Below are 26072 nucleotides of genomic sequence, written 5' to 3' on the forward strand. Positions count from 1 at the left end.
GCACGCGTACCGAGCGAAAATTTAAAGTCGATTTTCTCGAAAACAAAGCCTCAAACGAAAAATTTTTATTCTATGTTTTCTATTCTATATATTCTATATTTTCTATTATTCTATATTTTGAGGTTGACCATCTTGGTCATCAGCTGTAAAACACGTGTCCGTTGTAGCAACACTGAAGACTCTGGTATAAGGGCAACTCGATGGACATATTAATGAGTCAACAACTAGTAAATATTCGGCGGGTTCGCTAGCTACGCTCGTAAAGGGCGTATGCGGTAGTAAGATGTCGCGAGTTCGAGACCACTCTTAGGCAAGCCAAGGTGGAAAACCAAATATCATCTAAGAAGTATATACAACGGGCAAGTGGGTTTCCCGACCGTCCTTGCCTACTATGTTGTTGTGCTTTCTATGAGTGTTTGGGAAGTACCCCCGGAGATCGGTTTCACTCGTTGCGGACTACTACACCTAGGCCCGCCCGATTTTTTTAGCCGATAAAAATCCGACACCCTTGTCCCGCTCCGTGCGATGAGATAAGGTGTGGATGAAGATTTCCCCACGTAAAAAAAGTTTTTTTTTCCGGTATTGTGCATTTTTATCCGCATTTTTGTATCTTAAAACTTCCCATAAGAGTATAAAAACTGGGAACTGCAATGTCAATTGTGAAAAGCTTAAATTTGGAAATTACATTTTTTAAGAAAACTACATACATGAGAACACGTTTAAATATTTAGTTAAACCAGATATATCGTGTTCGCGTTCAGTACAGTCGGTACAACCTGTGCTTTCCTAAATTCTTTTATTAAATCAATGGATTGATGAATTAGATAATTTCAGTGGAAAGAAAACAAAGAACATCGCTATATGACTTATATCCTCTTTTTCAAAGTTGCGACTATATTTTGCTTTAAAATTGTCACGCGAAATCGTCTCACGACTCGTGAGAAGTCGAATTATCGATTGGGTTTCTCGCCAAATTACTCGTGGAACTCAATTATCGCGAAGACGCGGTAAACTGTCCTCTTCGAGATCGACCAGTTACTTTACGCGTCTAATTGTTTGGCGGCGTTCCACCTATATCCCGTAATTATTTGCCATCGTAAAAAGCGTTTCTAATTGCAGGCAGCCCCTTTTCTATGCATACAGAATGCGCGCGCTAGGTTGAATGTCTGGTTCGAAGTAAATAGCGTGGAAGGCAAACGTTTTCACGAGTTGACTCTCCCGCCAAACGACTGAAACGTCTCGTTTGAGCGATAATATATATTGCTATTGATTAACAGCTATTTCCTAGGTTTGCTTTTCTCATAATGAAATTGACATTTGGTATTCATTGCAAATTGATATCTTTCTCAACTAACACGAGGGTGCGGATTTTTATCGAAAGAATTATTGGATTGTTCGGAGAATTCGTAGTACATATTTTTATCATGAATTCGCACATTTACCTGATTTTCTTTTTTATCAACGCACATTTTTCTACAGGCAGAGCATAATGCACTAATATTAGGGTCAGTTTTACCATAGATATATTTGTATTATATAAAAGAAAATAAAAATATATTCATTGTTCAATTAACCGATAAGTTGCTAATTTAATTAATTCTGCTAATTTAAATAAAATTTAACAATTAATAATTAATTAGTTAATTAAAAATAAATAATTAAATAATTTTAAGAATTCTGTTTTCAAAGTTCGTATCTTCGGTATCGAACCAACAACCTGTGTACTAATGGTACCAAGAAAGCTGATAAATATGGATTAACATAAGACCATAAGCCTGATTTATAACGACTCGAAATTTGTCAGAAAGACCAGACCAATTATGAACACATAAAGCTCAACTTCTGAATTAATTGTCGCTATTGACCTGCAGAGAACCATTATCAACACACTTCACTGGAGGATCATCGTAATCAGAGTCTGTGACCTGACAACCCCTCGATATTAAATTCTAGGAGCAGAAATCTTCCTCGTTGGATCTCTACCACTTCCGAAGTCTTTCGTATTAGCATCCACGACGCAAATTTTATCGTCGCTGGATGTTCTCGGCGTTTCCCTCTCAAGTAGTTGAAGTAGTGTCTCTAATGGCTATCACAACTTAGAAGTGACTCTCGACCCATCCGACGCTAAGACGCCAAATAGAATAGTGCCGAATTTATGATTTGCATGCCGTACGCGGATATATCCTATCATAGTATCTCTAGAACGTTTCTCGTAAGTTTTTGCAAGAGGAAACCGGTCCACGTGATATATGCAACGTGATTCTAAAATTGTATATCCGGAGAGAAAGTGATTCCTTACATAGAAGTAAGTTAAAACTATACGATGATAGTTTTTATACATATGATATGAAAATTGAGTTTAAAAATTTATTAGGTATATTTATTAGATATATTACATGAATAAATTTTTGAAGACTGGACAGAAATTGTTGTTATTTAAACGGATGCATATCTAAAGAATAATTAATTAAATGAAATTTTCGAATTATTCTGTGTAACACGGCTACAATTTTCAGTTTGTTTAATACCGCTAAAGTTTCTAGACTTTCCACTAAAAACTGAGGAAGTTTTTACATTTTGAATAAAGGTAAGGCAGGATATTTATATATAGAAGGAATATTACTAGAACTTCCGTGAAAACACACAAATGTTTTAAGTACTCTAGTAAAATTTTATTAGAAGATCAGTAAAACTCAAATTTCAGAATTAATTGAAGAATATATGGAATTAAAAATCTCAAGATTTTCTGAATTGATTAATGACAAATTAGTGACTTCAGTGATGGAAAGGTCGAGGTCTTTGATCATTGAGATCAATTCTTGCAGATTCTGCGGATTCTACCATTTTAAAACCAGAAACGTCGAGATCTTGACACTTTTAATTATTCACCCGAAAAAAATTTTACATCCTTGAAATCAAAAATAAAAAAGCCTTCGATCCAATTCAATACAAATAGACACTACTACAAATACTATTGGAAAATCAGTATCACGGCTTCTAGTCTGTAGATTGATTCAAGATCAGTTTTGCAATCTCCAATAGAAATTTTTAGATTGCTAGCTCCTGAACAGATTCAAGACGCATTCTATAAACGAAATATCGAGATCTTTGAATTCTGAACTGATTTGTAGTAGATTCTACTGCTTCAAGTGAGGAATGTGATGGTTTCTAGATTTTCAACTAGCCTGAGGAAGATTCTGCAACCCTAATGTCAGAAAGCTAAGGGTTCCGATCCGAATCAAGGTAAATCCTATCATTTCGGAGATGGAACTGTCATAGTTCCCAAACTTTGAACTACTAGTCTAACGCAAGTTCTGCGACTTTTGTGTAATCTCTGGTGAATTGTACGCCCTCCGGTACGTAGATTCCGAAATTCTATGACTCTTGTATCTGAGATGTTTACTATGGATTTTGAATCATGGATTAGGGTAGTGAAGTTATTGGTCTCGTGTCTCATGGGTTTTCTGTAGAGATACAATGTTAGAATCGACAAGGTGGAACTTTTAATTTTACCCTTATACAATGATAGATTACAAATTCTACAATGCTATATACTACAAATGTTTGGACGATCTCTGTTGTATTTTCAAAGTAATAATACGATAATGTGATTTTACCGTTAAATCTCTATACGGATAAATTAACTATTTATAAGTCAATTACTTATAATTACCAAACATTGTGGAACTATTCCGTTAGTTACACAAGATTTCATATTCAAATCGCTTGATTTCTGAATTATAAATCAGATTAAGAAGGTTGTATATAGCATTCCAGGATCAATAAAGCAACTGTCATTGTTATGTAATTTTTTAACAGATATTCTATATTTTAATAGCAGGCAATAAATTCGTCTTCATCAAACAAGGTAAAAAGAAGAAGACTCTCATCAGCACGCTCCAATAAAGCACGACAACCAACACGTGGAAATCTCATCGCTGTCGCGCGAAACAAAGCGGCATGGAAATCACTGAAGAGAAGAATAGACATTCAGAATAGACAGGGAGAAGAGAAAGCGAAACGATGGAAACAACACAAGGGAGTGTAGGAAATGAAATGTAAAAAACTGAAATGCGTCTCTGCAAGCTCGTTAAGCTACGGCGTTAACGTATAGCGTCGTTAGCAACCGGCCTTTACGCCAGAACTTCCTATTATTAAAAGCTGTTTAGACCGGCCGCGTGACTAATTAAATGCGCCGGCAGGATTTGCGTTGGTAAATAATTGCTGCTGACGGTGATCTTTCTTCCCGATCGTTTGCAAAGGCCACCTGCGAGCCGACTACTGGATTCCCCAACTTTCCGCGACCGTTTTGCCATTCGTTTTGGAAAATGAGACGTAAGCCGACCCTCTCGGATCTCGCGGTTGTAATTTCGTTCCCTCAACAGGCGAGCTAACAGATTACTCGAAACGTCACGTTTCGCGGTTCCTCAGAAGGATCATTTTAATTTATGGTGACGTTACCTTAAACTTTCGAAAAAATGTGTCAACATTTTCTATTTTTCTGTTACATAATACCCATTTTTTAAACACATACAGGATTCATTATATTACATATTTTTTATGAAAATGCGATAGAGACGCATTATCAATCAGAAGTTTAGAATTATTAAATGTTTCGGAAAATCTACGAGTTTCAATTATTTGAATTTATAACAGAGCATTTCTTTAGACTTTTTGCAACATTTTTTAATTTTATATATCTCTTGATAGAGTATATAACTTTAAACAAATGTGGTAAACACATTTAAATATTCCATATAAATACAGTCTGTACATTCTTTGGAATATTTAATACGTAATTTCAATCGTTAGATCGATAACGTGTGTTTACCACATTTGTTTAAAGTTATACATATACTCTATCAAGAGATATATAAAAGAAAAAAATGTTGCAAAAAATCTAAGGAAATGCTCTGTCATAAATTCAAATAATTGTAACTCGTAGATTTTCCGAAACATTTAATAATTCTAAACTTCATACTGCACATTCAGTATTAGTATAGCTACTACTATACAGTAGTAGTAGAAAATATTTGCAGATCATTGTATTTGTTGTAACATTTACATAGTAATTAATTAGGTTCAGGTATATTACACTTTTTTACCATTTAATAATACTTTCATATGATTATAAAAATTTGATAATATGAAAATTAAATGTGCAAACACTTTTTGTAGCCACCGTAAATATTCATCGTAACTCATATCAACACTCCAACGTGTAAGTATTGTTTCTGAACCTTTCTTTATCAACAATTTTATCGTTCCATATTTCTCCATCCAGAATGTCTACAAATAAAATCTCTCTAACATCAATCTACATTATTTCAAATTTAACATTTATGCTTCAACCTAAAACGTCCATCATTTTGATCTCAAATCACTAGATATCTCTAGTGCACAGTGCACATTCTCCGTCATAATAAAAATTTCAAATGCAACGCCAAATTTAACGTAACTTAATTTGACGTTCAAGAAGCGCACTGAATTTTAAAGAACACCGACCAGATATCGTCTCATCGTCTGCTATACTAATTTTCTTAATTGCATTTTCTTCGTTAATTTTGCCGTTGAAAACAAATTAGGAAAAGATACAAATCTTTCATTGAATCTGTTTATTGTAGTGGACATTTTCGTTAAAATAATTTGGATGATTGACTTCATGCAATTTTTGTTAATTGGTAACGGAATTCTTACACATAACTAACATTGTACGTAATTAAAATCGAAATATATTTTACATAATCCATACTGATTTTACAAAATTTACTACTCTTTTTATAAAGATTTCACAAAATAGATTTCTGAAGTTTTTAAATCGTTTATTTAAAAAAAATATGGTTTCACTGGGATTTGATGCTTCCGCGTGTAACAGAGAAATATTATTAAACCGAATCACTGCGAATTATTATTTTTTTACAAAGCGAATGTAATCTTTTCAGGAAAATAACATCGTTTTACTACTGTGGCCTGCTCTAGACATTAGATTAAAACTCTATCAAACGTGTGATGGTCTCGATGAAAATATATCACGGAACGTACGAAATAACAAAACGTTATTTAAAGATGTCTTGTTACAAATCTGGTCGGAAACAGATAACAATAACATTAACAAATTAATATCAAGGAAGAACGCGAGAAAGGATCGAAGAAGTAACTCGAAATCGTGGGTGGATCAAACTTTCTTTTGAAAGCACGTAATTACAAGCAAATCAGCTTGACTCGAATAAACCTATCTTACGCTAGTTTTAATCAAACATTAAAATACAAGTAAGGAATATGTAAGGAAAAGCATTTAAATTTGAAGACTGACTTACAGTTGCAACGGATTACCATGGGCTGAAAGGTCAAAGAAAGAGCTCACCTGAATGATAACGGGAATCGGTCACGATCGATTCTTGAATACAAGTCGGCTCTTTCCCGTTCCATCGATCTCCGGCCATGCAGTACCTCGTGTGCGGTCCTTCTAGCCTGAAACCTCTTCCACATCGTATATGACATCTGGCTCCAACAGGATAATCCACTGCCCCGGAAGAATGACCTGGGCATCTGATCTAGAATAAGAGGGACGTCAAAAATACAATATGTCTGCAGGAGCAGAAATTTTAAGAATATTGTTCCGAGCCGGCTAGAGAATTCGTACACGTAAGAGGATTGGGTATTAAAGTGGCTGTGACATTGAAATGAGGGTATTGGCGATCAGAGATTTGATTCTTTTTTTATTATGTTCAGGCTTCCTTTTGGTGGTTAGTAGGATGACAGATATAGAGATTCTAAAGCGATACGATATATTGACTTTAATGTACTAGGTTGTGTAGTAAATTCGTTCGCTTTGCAATGTCGCATTTGGAGAAATATTTACAATATTTTTTGGTTAGATAGTAAAATGGAGATAAAATTTATATATGCGATGTACATATAATTTCGGTTTTAAATATTTTAGAGCAAAGTTGATCGAAGCTAAAAATTGGACTAAATTTAGATAAATATTTTGACTAGAATTTGTTAGTTAGAATTTGTTGTTATGTAAATATCCTAATGTTTTAAATATGGAAACGTATTTTACCGAGGAGAAAAACACCCTCTCCGAAACAACAGAATGTTCCTTTATTTCAGTGACACTTTGCAATTTTTCCGGTGGATTTTTTGAAAAAAAACCTTTAAAAGCGGAATAGCTCGGGTAACTTATTTCTTTTTTGTTTTTTATCACTACCCGCATATCAATACTTTAACCCCCCCCCCCTCCCCCCCAAAAAACACGTATTAAAATTCTTTTAGTGAAAAAAGTGCATCGTGTATAATCTTTACAAAATAATTCCGTACTGTCTTTTTCTTTCTCGTGCGGGTTTCAGTGCATAAAATTGACGAAAATGTATGCAGATGAAATTAACATATTTCAAATATATTTAAGCAGTTACGTATATTTCAGAGAACGAATTGTCACGCACTTCGGCGTGCAAAGGCGGTTCCATGGCATGACATCTCAATTCCGCTGAAACGCAAGTTCTCTCGTCGGAAGCCAACACCAGGTCGCCGCTGCACGTACAGTAGTAACTTCCGGCTGTGTTAATACATTCGCCGCTGCAGCCCCCGTTACGGTTCAAGCACTCGTTTATATCTTGGCACTGGCTTCTATTTCTGGAAACAAAAGCCAGAAATTCGTCTACGAAAATCTCGATGACGCGAACTACGTCGAACGTTTCGATAAAGTGTCATTGAATTTATATACATGGGGGCCTAAATAATTTCTGTTTTATACAGAAGCAATTTTCAGAAGAAAAATTAGGTAGAGAACTGAATTTCGTAAAATATATTTCGTTTGCGATAAAATTTAATGTTGGTGGTTAAAAACAAGAATAATTTCAATTATTTCTGACATGTTAATTATGCGTAACAATTGTTTGGAATATTTTTGTTTTATAGTCAGCTATAAGGGAATAAATTTAATTAGTTTTCTCACCTCTGACTGGATATATAGCCAGGACGACAAGCACATACATAGGAGCCGACTGTATTAATGCAATCTTGTTCACATCTGCCGTTGTTCCACTCACATTCATTTATATCTAATTAGAAACAAGAAGGTATTATAGTCAACATATGCGTGTCTCTGATTTTTCATAGTTTTCAAACGATCGTATTCATGCGTTGATTAACTTTGATTATAAAATGTGAGGTAAGTGAATTTAAATATTTTCCTTTCAATAGTTCCGAATTTTTAAACAACAATTACGGAAGAGGCGTTTATACGATTCAAATAATTATGCAAAGTAACCATGACTTATCATTGTCTGGTCCTTTCCTCTGAATCTTTCTTTATAAAGAAAAAGAAAGAAATATTTTAAATTAAGCCGCAATATTTCATTGAAAATTTGCTTAGTTTCCCAAACACACGAGCGTTCAATTATTCCGAAAATCGGCGCTGGGTTACTCTTTGTCTTCCTAATCAAACTTCAGCATCATTCGAAATTCCCTCCGACATTCCCCGAATTTCTGGAGCGCAACAGCCTTTTAGCTATTGCAAGAGCCAAAGTATTCCTGTTTGGCCGTTAACAAGCGATTAATCGTCGCGACTCCTTTCCATCTGACCAAAATTACATAGGTGAAGCATGCACCACGTCTGACGACGACAGTTTCGCTTCTGAAACACCGCCATAGTCGACCATACTTGCCTATGCAATCATCTACGCGTGGCCTAAATCCCTGCGAGCAACTGCATCGATATGAGCCAACCGTGTTGATGCAGTTCTCTTTGCAAGGCGCGTTCTCGACGCACTCGTCGACATCTGTACAGGCCAATCTTGCGCTTAATAGAAATGTAGCGAATATTTCGATCAAGCAAATATTTTCCACGTACCTACACAATCGTCGCCGTCCAATCGATAGCCTGCCTCGCAGTTGCAACGATAGCTGCCATAAGTGTTGATACACTCCTTTCCTTTGCAGGGCATTGTTGTACATTCGTCGATGTCTGAAAATGATTGGTGTTAGAAAAAGATTATTATTATTCGTGAAGATTCAGATTTTTGCGAATATAATTTAAAAAATGGAACCTAGGTAGAAAATTGTTCTATCTGCTAAACCTTGTAAGTATTCCGCTTTGGATATTTTATTTACTTTTGTATCATATCTGTGTCATATTGTGTATATTCTATGCATTTTTACATCTTCAAATTTCCTATAAATGCACAAAAGTCCATAGTCTAAATATTATTGATTATTGTGACGTTTTAACAAACGAGGTTTAAAAACTTTGTAATATTTCTTTTCGTTTATTGATTTATACGATTCTCGAGTTTGAATTATAAAAATGACAGTGTATTAGCCATTTCGTTACTGGAGAGAAAACTAACCGACATAAATCGGGAAGATAATAACCACATTCGTGTTTTTTGTTCACTTTTACGATTAATAATTACAATTGGATAAATAAAGTCTAATTAATTCTACTTACGAAGTATTTTTATTTACTTCAATTGCGCACATAGTTTGCAAAATCATATTCAAACTTTCCGTTTATAAACATGAAATTTTAATTTTAATATTATATGTATAGCTATTGGTATTCTGTCCAATTTATTATAATTATGAATAAATCTGCAAATTGAGACCACGAGGAACAAGAAACCAAACTTTCATGGAAACTGTGGTACCGAATGAAACCGAATTCTAAGAAAAGTGAAATGCCGAGGTAAAGTATTATGTTTCCAGTTTTTCAACAATAATGCTACCTGCGCAAAAAAAGCGACTGTAAATACATATTGTATGCGTTTAATTTTCCTTGACCTGAATTTTTAATTTTCTACCTCATGCAATGCTTGGTTATATTCGATCGAAGAAGAAAGGTCTGGTCTTAAGAAATATACATAATACAGAATATAATGATAGCATCATCAATTAAAAAATTTAAATCTTGAAAAGCTAAATAGTTCAACATATCTGTCCTAATCCTAAATATTGTACATACGTATTTCTATACTTAAAATGAACTAAGAGGCTAAATAATTAAATGGAACAGGGCTCGAGTTACCAAGCAAAACTAAAGAGATATGTTCATAAACAGAAACAATACTCACCAACACACGTAGAATTCTGCATCTTGAATCCATCCTTACATGTGCATTCGAACGATCCAATGGTATTCACGCACAACTGATCACACCCATGCCGACCAGCGCATTCATCGATGTCTCTGCACCTCGAACGATCGGTCTCGTCATACTGGAAACCTTCCATGCACGTGCATATAACTGTGCCATTCTTAGCGTTGCAAATCTGCTCGCAGCCACCATTGTTATTGCCACAAGGATCTATGTGGTGGCATGATTTATTCTTCAACTCGTGACCAACTGGACAATCGCATCGATAAGAACCAAGTTCGTTGATACATTTATGAGAACAACCACCATTATTATTTTCACACTCGTTTGTATCAGAACAGGATCTTGAATCATCTTTCAAGAAAAAGCCATTTGGACACTCGCAACGATAGCTGCCTTCCACGTTTATACAATTATCAGAACATCCTCCATTTTCCATCTCACATTCGTTAATGTCCAAACAAGTCTTGGAATCCGTGTGTAAATGGAAACCACTCAAACATTGACAGGAAAAATTTCCTTCTAAATTGACACAGATATCCGAGCAGCCACCATTTTCTGTCAAACACTCGTCCACGTCTCTGCACCTCTTTCCAGTTTCGTCTAAACGCAACCCAATGGGACAACTACATCTAACACCCCCGATAATGTTATAACACGCGTGAGAACAACCTCCGTTGTTCAGCTTGCACTCGTCGATATCTACGCAGCTTCTGGAGTCATTTGCCAGAATGTGACCATCGGGACAAGCGCATTTCCATGAACCTAATGTGTTAATGCATTCGTGGAAACAGTCAGCTACGTCAGTTTCACATTCGTCTACATCTACACAGGTCTTTTCATCTTGAGAAAGTTCGTAGCCTGTTGGACAGGAACAAAAATGACCACCTATAGTGTTGGTACATTGGTGGGAGCAGCCGCCATTTTTTTCGAGACATTCATCGATATCCAGGCAAGTGGACTTATCAGAGTGCAGATAGTGTCCTTCGTAACAGGTGCACACGTAGCTTCCTAAAAGATTCAAACAGTCGTGGCTACAATTGTGCTGGCTGTTCAGGCATTCGTTCACGTCGATACAATTTTTCTTGTCCTCTGGTAACAAAATATATCCTGAAGGACATTCACAGTAATAGCCTCCTTCGGTGTTCACGCATATATGAGAGCAACCTAGTTCTACGTCATTCTCAAACTCTTCACATTCGTCAATATCTTCACAAGTTCTTTGATCTTGTTTCAATCTGAAACCCAGAGGACAGGAACAGTGAATCTTTTCGTTGCCTTCTTCGTGGTGACAATGATGGGAACAGTTTCCATTGTTCTGTTTGCAACCATCGATTAACCTACATGTTTTATTATCGTTCTCCAGGGTATATCCTGATGGGCACGTGCAACGAAACGATCCTACCAAGTTTAGACAGGTATGAGAGCATCCTGCATTCGAGTCCTCGCATTCGTCCACGTCATCGCAAAAAGCGGGTTCGATAGGATTCACTTTGAATCCTCCGTTGCAGGAACATTCGAATCCTCCGTCCGTATTCGAGCACTTGTGCGTGCAGTTGTCGAATAATTCTAAACATTCGTCGATATCGATGCAAGTGGCGTTATCTTCTTCCGATAGCTTGAATCCGGATGGACACTCGCAGCTGATAGATCCGTTGGAATAGGCGCAGATGTCGGAGCAACCGCCGTTGTTGACGAAACATTTATTCGTGTAAATGCAAAGAAGTTTATCGTCCGAGAGGATCATGTCAACCGGACAGTGGCAAGACGTTTCTCCATCCTCGTAATGGCAATCGTGGGAGCAGCCACCGTTTTCCACCAAACATCTGTTTTGTTCCACGCAAATGGTTCCATTTTCTGACAAGATCATCTCGGATGGACAGGAGCAGAATATCTGTCCATTCTCGTTGTTGCAAAAATGTGAACATCCACCGTTATCTACGTAACATTTGTTCTCTTCCGTACAAGTGGCATTATCATCCTCCAGGAGCATTCCAGGCGGACAGAAACAGGACACAGTGCCATTTTCGTAATGGCACAAATGAGAGCAACCACCGTTATCGATCAAGCATTCGTCGATCTCGACGCATGTTTTCCCATCGTCTTCGAGCAACTTGTAATTATCAGGACAAGCACACTCGACGCCACCCTCGATGTTTGCGCAGAGATGAGAGCAGCCGCCGTTGTCCTCGATGCACTCGTTCACGTCCTCGCAGGTCCTTCGATCGACGGTCAGTCGATAGCCGTTCGGGCAGCCACACTCGAAGCTGCCGGCTGTGTTGACGCAGGAATGAGAGCAACCGTTGTTTACCTCGTTGTTCGCCTCCTCGCACTCGTTTTTGTCCAGGCAGGTTCTGTTGTCCTTGGACAAAATATAACCGGTCGGGCAGTGGCACTGAAAACCGTCCGGGCTGGTGACACACTCGTGGGAGCAGCCGTGTTGGCCGGCGCAAAAATCAATTTCCTCGCATGTCCAACCGTCCGAGCTTAATTTCCAACCGGTGGGACACTCGCATTTGTAACCACTGTGGACGTTCACGCATGTGTGGCTGCAATTGTGTGCACGTTCGCACGGGCCCTCACTCGAGCAGGTCTTATTGTCCTGCCCGAGGAGCAAATCCTCTGGGCACAAGCAAACGTAGCCACCGTCCAAATTCTCGCATCGATGGGAACATTCATGGAGATCCTCCTTGCATTCGTTCACGTCCAAACAGATCTTGCGGTCATCCGTTAACTCGTACCCCTCCGGACATGTACAGTCGAAGCTGCCTTCGGTGTTTACGCAATCGTGAGAACATTCTCCGTTATTTTCAAGACATTCGTCGATGTCTTGGCAGGTTGTTCTATCTGCTTGTAATCGAAGACCAGCAGGACATTCGCAGTAGTAAGATCCTTTGGTATTCACGCAACCGTGACTACAAGAGTGAAGTCCCTCGTCGCACTCGTCTACATCGCCGCAAGTACTCTCGTCTTCCTGCAGCTCGAATCCTTCGGGACAACCGCAACGATTCTCTTCGCCGTTTTCCTCGTACGTGTGCGAGCAATTCCGATTGGTGGATGTTCGGCAGCTTCTTAAATCCTGATCGAGCTTCCATCCTGGTGGACAAGCGCAGTCGAATCCACCGATGGTGTTTATGCATTCGTGGGAGCAGTTGTGTTGTAAAGTTAGACACTCGTCGATGTCTTCACAAGTTATATTGTCTTTGCTTATTCTGTATCCAAAAAGACAGTCGCATCTATAGGACGAACCATCCGGTATGCAAAGATGAGAGCAGGATAAGCGAGAACAAGGATCGCTGTAAACACACGTAATGCTGTCATTGGATAACATCAATTCTGGAGGACAGGAACAACGATAGGAGCCATGTTCGTTGATACAGATATGCGAACACTCGTGATTCTGTTCCAAACACTCGTCGATATCCTGACACTGTCCTTTCTCATTCTCACGCAATCCTCGGGGACAAGATGGATCCTCGCATGTCAAACCGTCTTGTAGAAGCACCAGGCCTTCAGGGCAGACACATTTGTAACTTCCCACTGCATTTACGCAGTCGTGAGAACAATCGTGTTCATCTTCGAGACATTCGTCGATATCATTACACGTTTTCCCGTCATCTTGCATAATGAACCCCTCAGGGCAACTACACTTGAATGTATCTTGATGTTTTTCACAGATATGAGAACAATTAGCCAACCTACACACGTCAGTTGCAATACACAATCTTTTATCATCTGCTACCATCATTCCAAGAGGACATCTACATTCGTATGATCCTTGTACATTGGTACACTCGTGGGAACATTGATGAGTGCCTTCTAAGCACTCGTTCACATCTTGACAAGTTTTAGTATCGTTGCTCAATAGGAAACCGAAAGGACAACTGCATTTAAATCCTCCTTCTTCATTGACACACTCGTGGGAACATCCATGTTCCTCATTAACACACTCGTTTATATCTTCGCAATTGAAATTATCTTCAGAAAGTTTGTATCCCTTACGACACGAGCAACTGTAGCTGCCAAAGGAATTTACACAAACTTGGTCACACCTGTGTTCATCGTTTAAACATTCATTCACATCTGAACAGGTCTTCTTATCATCGTTCAACGTGAATCCAAGTTGACAGCTGCAAGTATAACTGCCATGAATGTTTATACATTCATGTTCGCAACTATGCATGCTTCTAGTGCACTCGTCTATGTCGGTGCAATTAAATTTATCGTGTTCCAGTGTTTCGAGGCCTTCCGGACAGATACACTCGAAATTACCCTCTAAATTCACGCAGAAGTGGGAACACAAGTCCAGAGTACACTCGTCGATGTCCGTGCAGCTCACTCCATCTTCATGAATCTGATATCCATCAGAACAGACGCAAATTGGTCCATCTTCTGATTCCTGGCACTCGTGAGAGCAGGGTGTTGTGAGACTTTCACAAGTTTTTGCACGAATGCAGGTAAGATTGTCTTCTTTCAGGGTGAATCCTGTAGGACAGATGCATTCAAAGGAACCTATGGTATTGTTACAAGTATGGGAGCATGGAACGGATGTTCCTTCGCACTCGTTGATGTCGATGCAGGACACACCGTCTTCATGGAGCTCGAAACCCAAGTGGCAAGTACAGTAATAACCACCAGGCTCATTTATACACTCCTCTTGGCAACCGTGAGGCTCGCCTCCGTCACCCTCCACGCACTCGTCAATGTCTGAAACAGCATTGATTTTAAAAAATCACTTTGGTAAATTTAATTTACCATATAAACATCATTGTCAAACATTGCTAATTCGTGTCACATAAAAATAGAATATATACGAACCAATGCATTCGCCGTTGTCATTCTTTCGAAAACCATCCTCACATTTTCCGAATTCTGGAATTTCCGTGATACTCTCTTCCTCGTCATAATCATCGTCGTCATCTTCCGTGTCGTAATCCTCATCCTGAAGAATCTTTGTCATCTTTTGCGGCTTGCTGACGCATTTAAACGAACCGATAGTGTTCTCACAGTCAGTATTATTCTCACAAACCTTGGATGCGTTTTCGCATTCATTCACATCTAGTAATAAGATAAATTGTATCATGTAATTATGATAGACAACGAAGATCAAACTTAAACTGTATTTATATTAAATTAACTTTTTTAAAGATTATGGTTACTCGTTTTCAACATACGCCCTATATTAAATTATATATTGATATAAAATTATCAGCTCTTCTACATATTTAAATAGTACAAAATTTATTATGGTCGAATTCAATTAATTAGTATATCAATGCAATGATAAATGGTGAACAAATACTTTTTATAGCTACTGTATAGTACAAATCTAGCTGCTTCCAACATTACTTTTAGTATATAAATAAAATTCCACTGTTTGTGCGCGTGTATTCCACTAATACGCAATAATTTTTTAAATAATTTTTCAATAACGTAATACCATCTAACAGAATTTTCTATCGAACATTTCAGATATTCTTAAAATTTAAAGGAAAGATGGTTTACCTTGACAAGTCTTCCAATCGCTGGTCAGATAAAAGCCATCTGGACAGAGGCAAAAGGCGCTTCCGGGTGTGTTCAAACAAACATGAGAACAACCACCGTTGTTCGTCGAACATTCGTCGATATCCTCGCAGGTGTGATTATCCGGAGCCAATTTGTGACCAGGAATATCGGCGCAGCTACACTCGTAGCTCCCTTCGAGATTGATGCAAGTACCTTGGCATGGGCCATGCCCGTTATTCACCAGGCACTCGTTAACGTCTGAACGAGAACAACCAAGCAATCTTGTGAATTGCTTTCGAAATTTAACGAACAAAGCTCGCGACTATCTATTTTCGTTGTTCATTTAGCTCTTCAGACAGCATCGAGCAGCGATTCTCGCAAAGCATCGTAACTGACTTAATCCAAACCTAATTCAATTTGAAGCAATGATCGTTCGTTTCACATTTTGGGAACGAGGAAAGTAAGAAGTTTTGGATCTGAAGTTTCGATAAACCGAATACGATAGAGATATGCAAAGAGATATCGTTTGTTCAAACAATGGTTTAATGGAATGTGTTCAATTGATTTGATATAAGTATTACTTTATGTCTTATGTAGTATCATTACTCTAATGAAAGTAGTTTCATTTAATTTATTTACTAGTAAATTAAATTAATAGATGGAATTTAATTGAAAAATTTCATCGAAAGTTTAACATTAGTTTAATAAAGGTAGTTTAATTTATTTGGAAAATTTGTGAAAGAGTCTGTGAATAATTTATAAAGCAGTAGCAGCAGGAAAAATTATTTTTCTGTGTTTCGCTTATAACAATTTATGAAGAGAATTCTTTTCAGTTAAATATTTATATGCTTGAATGGACAGCAAAAGAATTAATAAGAGAGTAATAAGAAAAGTGACGAAAGGGAAAGAAGACAGAGAATTTAGAAGCATCAAAAGCAGAAATGTAATTGAAAGCGTATATAAGGAAATTATGAACAGAATAAGAGTTATTTTTAAATACATCTGAACTTATTTATTAATCTCACTAATCAAATCGATTAGTGCTGTTTATATTTAAAATTATTTTCTAGTATAAACAAATTTCTGATAAAGAAGACGGAATCGTGCGGCACAACAACCTTGCACAGCTATAATAGATTCTTGATTGTTTGAGCACCAGTTAATAGTGCTTTCAATTATCCGAGCATCGATTCCATTCAATTCCAATCGAACTATCTCGTAAAGTCAACAAACGCCCAGCGGATTTTACAGGATATGCCACATTCCAGTAATTCGATGCTTCGACAACGTAAACTTTTTAAAAAACATGATATTTTTCGGTAGCTTCCTATTAATACAACGAAGAAAATATGAAAAGTATTTCACATCTAAGTTTCAATGGTAACTTTACGATCGAAAGCGTAATTTTGTAGTTAAAGACTGTTGAAATTGCCCCAAAAATTCATCCAATTATGCTTATTATATTTACTTTAATTACTGCGTGACGAAAAACACTATATATAATCAATTTATCGAAGGACGGTTACAGTTCTCCCAAATATTTAATCAATTTTGTTTATAACAATTACAAGACATCAATAGGAGTAATACAAACAAAAGAATACTCTCTTTGAGTTTAATTTTTAATTATTCCATAGGAAATTAAAAATTGTACCATGATCAATGTACTGGTGAACCATTAACACTCCTCCACAATGTAATCTAATTCTGTTGATGATAACTATAATTGTGCGAATTGTATTAAAAGAAATAAAAGAAATATTCCATTACGCCTAACTTCTAATTACTCGCCAACTAAGAACACGATAACCAGTTTAATCAAGAACCGTCAAAACTTCCCTAAAAATTCATCCAATTTCGTTGATTTAATCCACGTCGACAAAGTTGAACGCGAAATAGTATGCCCGTCTCGAAATTTCGTTTCAAAAGTGTTTTCGTTGAAATGGCTCGTATCAAATTTAAATTTCCCCCTGTACATTCAACTGCTCCACGTTTTTTTTCACTCGTTCTCGAGGGTTAATCAGTTTGAATTAGCGGGACAGACGGTAAAACTCGTCCAAATGTACGAACCGCAACACGTAATTAGATAAACGGAAGGGTTGTTTGTAATTCTTCGGTTTGCTGTTGAATCGCGGAAAGCCAAAGCTTCGCTTCCTTCACCTTAGCTAGTTACCCAGGAAAAGCTGAATTTACTGGGTATCTTGGGGGCGGAGTGAGGTTAAATTAATTCGTTATGTGAGTTGAACGTCCGCCATACAAATTCTTTGCACGAATCTGCGAGTTTTTGCCTCGTTAAACGACGCGTCCAGCTAATAGACGAATAAAATGCAGCGGATTTTTCATTTCATTTTATTTGTATTGTTTCCTCTTCCGCTTTTTTTTTTTACCTTTTACCGGTATTCGAGGTTGGCGGGTCCAATGAAATTGTTGATATTATTAATTCTAATTATTAGCGCGGTTGTCTGTACAGATTCATATTTTTATTGACAAAGAAATGGAACTTCAATAATAGTATGCTTTATCTTATATACAATGCACGAAGATAATATAATTATAAGTTTCGCTGTATAAAAAAAAAACGACTAGGGAGTGTAAAAGAGTAAATTGATCTTATAACTCACCCAGACATGATTTACCATCAATTCCCAGTTGGTAACCAGAACGGCACTCACAATGGAAGGAGCCAGGATTGTTGTGACAAATTTGCGCGCAACCAGCTGTACCTTCGGCACATTCATCTATGTCTGTGAAGAGTCAACGAGAAAACTGCTATCAAAACAATTATTTACAATGTTAAATCGAATCGCAGCAGTATATTCGTGTCTTTGACTGAATTCATATTTCAATACTTTTGTACTTTTTATTGCAAAAATATACTATTTCAAAATTTTTTATCATTCCACTTTTTTATTCCTGTTACCGACTTTTCGAAATACATATCCAAAATTTTTATCGTTTTTCTAAGTTTATAAAAATCACATAAAACATTGGTTTACGTTAGATCGTAAAGAAGAATTACGAAAAGATTAATTAAATATTCTAACTGTAACTAAAAGAATTAAAATTAAACGATATTGAAAGTAGCTTGCATTTACTTCATAGTATTAAATTACCTAAATACTATAAATAAATGCCATTTTATTAAGAATCAGTATAACATCGTTCGTCAATTTTTCGACGACACGATATCGCGCGTGACCAGGCGAATGTGAATTTATAGACAGGAGATTATCGTGACGACACGAATTCCGGCACGTAGAGACTGGAGGCGAGCGCGGTTGCACTTGAAACACGATTCGATTCGAGCTTGTGTTCGCGAGCTCGTTTTCACGGAGATACCGACGTCGATTAGCATACAATGGGATTATATAGACACCTCCGCCGTGTTCAGGCCACGCGTCGTCTGCGAATCGCACACAGTCGCCTGTTAAGTTGACTAATCGACGCGAAAGTGCTCAGTGATTTATTCATCGGCTTCTGACCAAACGGAACGAAACGATTGATGGATGTCGGATTGTTCTCTGATGATGATCGGGATGATTGGTTGTAGCTGCGGTCTGTTTGGAATTTCAGATGTTTGCATAAAATTTTGTGTTCTCGAGATAGGTATCGGTTTCAGAATCTTCGCTTCTTGGTTTCTTTTTTATCTCAAATTACTCAGAATCTGAGGAATTATTAGAAAATATCCAAAATTCAACAGGGAATTATTTGTATCAAAAAGTACCCTTCATTTTATATCTCTTTAAAGACATTAAAAATTGCAGACGCTTCCGTGTATCTAACAGTAACCCTTCTTTCCACCATATACGTTCTAAGGAATTTATTGGAATTTAGTAGAATTTATTTAAGGAAAACGAGATCTCACGATTTACGAGTTTCTCATTCAATATCGTATCTGCTTTTTTCACGCCTTGAACTACACGATCCTCTGACCTTAGATTCTACTCCCTTTCGAATTTCGAGCAAGTTACGCGGAAGAAACATGGGGGATGGCAACGCCGAGCGTAGGTTTTAGGGATAGAAAATTGCAAGTCACGGTTTCTACCTTTTGCGCCCGCGTGACAACTGCGCTATGTCTCAATCTCAGGTCCTACCGGCTTTACAAATCCAAGGATTTGCCGGTACGAGATATTAGATGCTATGAATAATTGAAAGAAAGAATTTCTTCTGATATTACCAATACTGCGTAGAATATCCGTATTGTATCATTTCACAAGCTAAATAACAATTTCTGGCAGTTAGTTAAATTAATTTCTGAACCAGGTGGATAGCAAAGTTTCATAGTAAATGGTAATTCGTGATTTGAAATGATATAATTGTGATAATAATAATTCATAAAAATAGCATTCTTAATTGGGTCGAAATTATTTACAATTAATCAAATTAATTTCCGAAACGAATTAATCTATTCATCATATATACAGGGTGGTTGGTAACTGGTGATTCTGGGCGAAAAAAAGAAGTCGAAAATATAGAATAAAAATTTTTCGTTTGAGGCTTTGTTTTCGAGAAAATCGACTTTGAATTTTCGCTCGGTACGCGTGCACTTTATCACGTCTCGTTATAACGGAAATTTTATTCTATATTTCCGACTTCTTTTTTCACGTAGAATCACCCCCTGTCTGCTTGTACCACCAGTTACCAACCACCCTGTATATGTGGGATAATGTGACATCAGGGAAGGACGTGGCGTGAGGAGTAATTGTTTATTAGCGTTGTAAGTTTAGGAAAAAAGCGAGCATGGAAAACATTGTAACGAGAGTTGAGAGAGTAAGAGTTGAATTTATCGTTGTCGTGTGAAGATCGTTGTGTCGTAGAAGTAGTGAGTAACGAATACGTGAAACGGGGTATTATATTCGATTTCGTGCGAGTGCAAACGATATTGTGTAAATCATACTTTTACCTACAAACTAATAATATAATATTCCTACATATATATGTAACGGCACATGAGTCAATGAAAGATTCGAATCGAGAGAGACTCATATTGTTGTGCCTTGGAATGCCAACGTTGCTTTGGTTTGCTAGGTTCAAAGGTAAACGAACTCTGGACAAAACATTATCGTCGTTATTTGTAATCGTCAACCGGAGTTATGTTTGAATTTTTTACAATACCACCGGTCGATACAAATAGACGAACGTGCTCTCTAGGACGATTATTATAGCGAGTCATACAGTCAAATAGCGAGCGTGGAATTGAACAGTAGCATTGACCGGGCAGCAATTACGTCCGGCATACTTGTACTTAAACTTGTGCTTGTACTTAAAGTGATTTTAATGTACACTGACTATTACAATTTTATCACTCGTCTCTTTAGTAAACCAACACGTATAATAAACCACCTTATATATATATATATTTATTTACTTATTTATTTATTTATTTTGACCGATTAAGATGAAACTTTTTCGTTAATTCTAAAACAAATTGTCTAACTCATGAATGCATCTTATGGTAGTATTTGTTGCCAACAATGAATACATCAAACTGTGTAACACTATAAACAATATCTTTCGTCCAACCTTTTCCATTCGCATGTATATCACCGTGAAACAATAGTTGCAATTATAACGTTTAAAATGAAACATAAATCACCTATGCAGGAAGATCCTTTGACACGAAATCCGTCGAAACACGAGCACTTCACGCCCGTTTGAGTGTCTTCGCACACATGCTCGCACCCACCACGATCCTGATTGCAACGTTTCACGTTATTCAGTGTCGCTTCTGGAACAAAAGCCAATGAATTTTTCCCTACGTGGACTCTTATCCGACCAACTTTCCCTCGTCGAGAAGCGACTTTAAATTGATCGAGCGCGATATTTTTATGGATTCTTTGTGTCTGGTATATGGTGTTATCTACGGTGACGAAGTTTGAAATTTATAAAACATGTAGTGTAGGAAAATATTCCACGCCCCCTCCCGTTATGTTCGCGTTAATTCTGTAAAAATTCTTTTTCCACAATAGAATTTCTTTGGAAATTCTGAAAAATGAGAATCAACCAGTGATAAACTTTTGTAATATGGAAAATACCTTTGTATTGATTTTACATAAAACGTATAAGAAATTATTTTCTCCCTTTTGTCATGTTTATTCTGTAAAAACCCTCTTTCTTTTTCTCCTCTTTCCCAAGGCAATAGAATTTCTTTGGAAATTCCGCAAAAAGAAATTGAACCAGCGATGAACTTTTAAAATTAAAATTCTTTTGGGTCTTTTCGGTCCAGATATGCAAAATGATCGGGATCGTGTCAGTGAATGAGATGAGATAACGTTATTTTAAGGGCCAGTTATCAATGTCTTCTAATTTAGTTAATTTTAATTATTCCTGTATAACAAAAATCACGAGTATTGTTGAAGCATAACAAAAATAGATAAGAAAACGCTAAAACAAAAATGCCTTACGATTTTTTTTTTTGGAAAACCCCAACGCGATGCTTTGGTGTTTTCTAAAACATTTATTTTAGCTAAAAACTAAAATACCCCCTTAATGTATAAAATTACGTGAAAGCTTTCATTGGAAGTTATTTCATTTTCGTTTTAATTCCCACCAAAATCGAAGGAAAAAGAAAAGAAGGTTCCATCGTGAGTCAAGTTGAAGCTTGGACATAGAAATTACTTTGAAACTTCACTTTTCTATATTTTTCTGTCCGAAAACGTTTTAAAAGGTAGTATTATCTTGAATGTCTCGGACAAATATTTTTCCATGTATCGATTTTGTTTTCACGGCATCTTACCTTCCTCTTTTACGCAACGCGGAAGTACGCCTAACCAAGTGCCATCGCTGCAGAAAAGTCGATCAGCCGTGGAGTCCTCGAAAACGTATCCCTTGGTGCACTCGTAAACTGCTACGAGGTATCGATTGTACGGTGGCAGTATATTCTTCCTCCTGAAAAAAAGTACCCAGAGAAACATGTTTGGTGGTCGCATCCCGCACTCGAAATTGCGATAAATCCTTATCGAACGAGACGCTACGTTAATAAGATATCAGTTAATCTTCATAAGTCAATATAACGTTCGTTACGTTACACAGCATGTTCAGAACTATTTCATCTTTTGCACGATGAAAATAGAAAAAATTGTGATATTATGTTTCAGTTCATGTCATGCCTAAAGTTAAGTCTCATGTCTATATTAATGAAATAAAAATGGATATATAGCGAAAAGATCGAAATTTAGTTGACCGAGAGGTTGAAAGTTCAATAAACTAACAACTAGATTTTATCATATTTACATTTCTCAATTATATTATTGAGAAAATTGAAATACAATTCGTTGAATTAATCAAAAAGCTCTGCAAAGAATATCACGAGAGAAGAATCTTTTGCGATAAAAAGATTTACCCTACAGATTTAATCAAATTACCAAGATTTGCTCTTACATCTACGAGACAAAATTCTGTAGGACTGGAGAGTAACATTAGAACTCTCTGTATGCCACTTAATCAGATACGGGAGCTCTCCATCGAGCCGATTCGAAACGCAGGATGTATAGAAATCCTCAAGAGATGATTTCAACTCATAGGGATATGATGTTGATAAGCGAGATCTGTTCAAAGGAACCCATCGATCGTGAGAGCTTAAATGATTAGAATCTGGGCACAGTATTATACCTATTACCTGAATGACTGAATCAATATAATGACCAATATTTTTGTTTGCTTGATGAAAATTGAAAAGTATTACTTCTCAGAAATACCATAAATCACCGGCGACCTGCGTAGCAAGGGACGCGTTAACGAATGTATCGCTTTTCTCTAATTTCACATTCGACCTAGTTCCTGACGTTACAGCAAGTTCCGAAGTTTCAATAATTCTCCAATATCAATTCGAATTTAGGTAACAGCCTCTATCTCGATCCTTCAAACTCGTAATGATTGATACATCATGGTCAAATTGAAGAAATATTTATATGGAATTTTTTGCTTACTGTCTATTAAAAATTCATCCAGTATTAACCTTCTTAAACTCTGATATTAGCTTTTCTTCGATTCCCGACCCCTCTAATTGTCGAACAATAAATAATAAAGAACCTCCAACATTGATCCTTCGGGAAGAACCTGGCAGCGCTCAGGCAAACCGCTAAATATAATACATCTAATGCTATTTTCGCATGTTAAATGCCATTATGCATAATATAATTACTACTACCATTCTTTTGCATCGGATATCAGAAACGCAAGACGTCTTGAAAATAAAGAGATAATTATCTTTTAAGTGTTCGTTCTGAATTCCTCGTCACTTTATCGCACTAATAAACAGTTGTCGAAATCCTATTCAATCTCCATATTTTTTACAATATAATATCGCAAATAGCAATTATGTGAAACACAGCCGCACCAAATAAATCAAAACGATGAAAAGAATTCCTTCAATTACCTCAAAAATCAACTCTATGATCACGTTCAAACAATCAAGAAGAACATACAAAAGAGTAATGTGCAACTTGCGAGATATACCACGAAACATCAAACCGCAAATCAAGTTAGAAAATAGTTGAGAAACAGGTACAAACGTAATAAACATTCGCCTCCTTTATCCCTCTGTTTCCCGATAGAGCTAGAAAGAAAATGAGATACAAACCTGGCGTACTTGGCAGGATTCGCGTTTTCAAGCAGAGGAGCTTTAGCAAATCCTTTTCTGCGAGCTTTCATGAAGCAGCTGAGATCCAACCTCGACATTATTGTTTCATTGAGCGCGGCGCGCGCCATAGCTGGCGGCGATTCGAGCGCCGACTTCTCGCCGGTTTGTTTCAACCTCTGTTTCCTCTCCTTCGCCTTCCTCCGCTTCTTCAGCTCACCGATCCTTTTGCGCGCCCTCAGCCTCTCCCTCGCCGCTCTTTCCTCCGACGGTGTCGTTGAAATTGGATCGTCACCGAGATACAGATCGTTGCGAAAGTGTCGGAATCTGTTGTCTAAACGGAGATCAAAATTGCGATAGAGATCGAGGTAGTGAAAATCGTAATTCTTTGAATAATCCGCGGAAATTTAAATAATGATACGTGTTAAAGGGAATGGCTGTCACTTTTGTGAAGAATATAATAGAAAATGAAAAGACTGAAGCAACGAGGATGATGAACACATTGCAAACGGAATTGTGTATTTTAATGTAGAAACTAATTTAGTATACATTCTGTGTGACATAAATTTTATGTGATTTGTTATCCAGGATGTGTATGTCACTAGTGAGCCATCCAAAATGTAAACTGAAACTTGGAAAATATAATGCTCTTCTCAGCAAACAATAAACAGAGAAAGTTTACTGACTGAAGAATCATTGAAACACAGTGTCTGACCATTATCCTACTTATTCTACTGTGTCAACTAGTTATATTTCTATTCCTTATTAAAGCAAGATTTAAAAACTATAATTTTTTCACGCACGAGATGACCGAGCAATGAAGAAACATTGAATTTTAACGTCTGACCATTTCTCTACTTATTTTACTGTATCAAATGTTTTTAGATATATTTCATCCCTTGTTTAACCAGAATTTTGAAAACATAATCCTTTTTAAGCAAAGATAAACAGAGAAGCTGTACTTCATTGAAAAAGCATTGAGACCTAATGCCTGACCATTACACTAGCTATTCTACTGTTACGCGCTCATTGCAGAACCAATTATCTCCACACAGAGAATCATCTATATAATAAACTTCTACCACTTACCAGACTGTGCGCAGGAAACGAGAATTACCTGTTGATATAATGCTTAAAATTAGTTTCTTCAGAAACCTTGAAAATATTAGTAAAGTAATGGGTTTTCAGTTAATGGCAACACATAGTTGTGCTTCACCTTTAGCATACAGGCATATTCACTTCTGTTCCTCTATTTTTTTTTTTTTTTTGCATGTTTCCTTTCTTTTTTAACTCCTCTCTCCTTATTTTATCTATACTTTAATTTTACATATTACTTTAATAAGTAATTATTGCATGACAATGAAGATACTGTAGAATATGCAACATTTCAATGAATGGAGAGACATGATCAATTGGATAAGAACTTCTGTTCCTCTATTTTTTTTTTTTTTTGTTCCTCTATTTTTTTTTTTTTTTTGCATGTTTCCTTTCTTTTTTAACTCCTCTCTCCTTATTTTATCTATACTTTAATTTTACATATTACTTTAATAAGTAATTATTGCATGACAATGAAGATACTGTAGAATATGCAACATTTCAATGAATGGAGAGACATGATCAATTGGATAAGAAGGCTATTACATAATGAAAAACATAGTTTTCTACATATTATAATATTGTAAAGCATTTTATTATAATCGAAATATGAAATAATATCCGTTATAATAATAATGAAAGAGATATAATGTAAATATAATATTTTATAAATTATTCGTAGACGTCCTATTCATATTCTGCTACTAAATTTAAATTGCAGAGATTTTTTAATATGTTAAGTTGCGTTGAATTACATTTCGCGAAAGTGCCATCTCTCAAACCATGTGAATGTC

At 36.6% G+C, this 26072-nt stretch overlaps 1 protein-coding gene across 1 annotated transcript in view; it reads right to left on the minus strand.

Moving 5' to 3' along the window:
* LOC100748532 (fibrillin-1) overlaps positions 1 to 25416 on the minus strand; it is an 85237-nt gene extending 59821 nt beyond the window's left edge. Inside the window, exons 1-13 of the mRNA XM_024368847.2 lie at positions 25411 to 25416; positions 24187 to 24569; positions 22342 to 22493; positions 21202 to 21333; positions 18227 to 18349; positions 15606 to 15863; positions 14919 to 15158; positions 10077 to 14807; positions 8858 to 8971; positions 8673 to 8786; positions 7961 to 8066; positions 7449 to 7638; positions 6365 to 6554 (exon numbers count right to left, since the gene is read on the minus strand). Of these exons, the coding sequence (XP_024224615.2) occupies positions 6365 to 6554; positions 7449 to 7638; positions 7961 to 8066; positions 8673 to 8786; positions 8858 to 8971; positions 10077 to 14807; positions 14919 to 15158; positions 15606 to 15863; positions 18227 to 18349; positions 21202 to 21333; positions 22342 to 22493; positions 24187 to 24569; positions 25411 to 25416 (6739 nt within the window). The remainder of the gene's footprint in view (positions 1 to 6364; positions 6555 to 7448; positions 7639 to 7960; positions 8067 to 8672; positions 8787 to 8857; positions 8972 to 10076; positions 14808 to 14918; positions 15159 to 15605; positions 15864 to 18226; positions 18350 to 21201; positions 21334 to 22341; positions 22494 to 24186; positions 24570 to 25410) is intronic.
* Between the last annotated feature and the right edge of the window lie 656 nt (positions 25417 to 26072).

The sequence above is a fragment of the Bombus impatiens genome, unplaced genomic scaffold (genome assembly GCF_000188095.3).
Source record: "Bombus impatiens unplaced genomic scaffold, BIMP_2.2 scf_0485, whole genome shotgun sequence".
Taxonomy (NCBI): domain Eukaryota; kingdom Metazoa; phylum Arthropoda; class Insecta; order Hymenoptera; family Apidae; genus Bombus; species Bombus impatiens.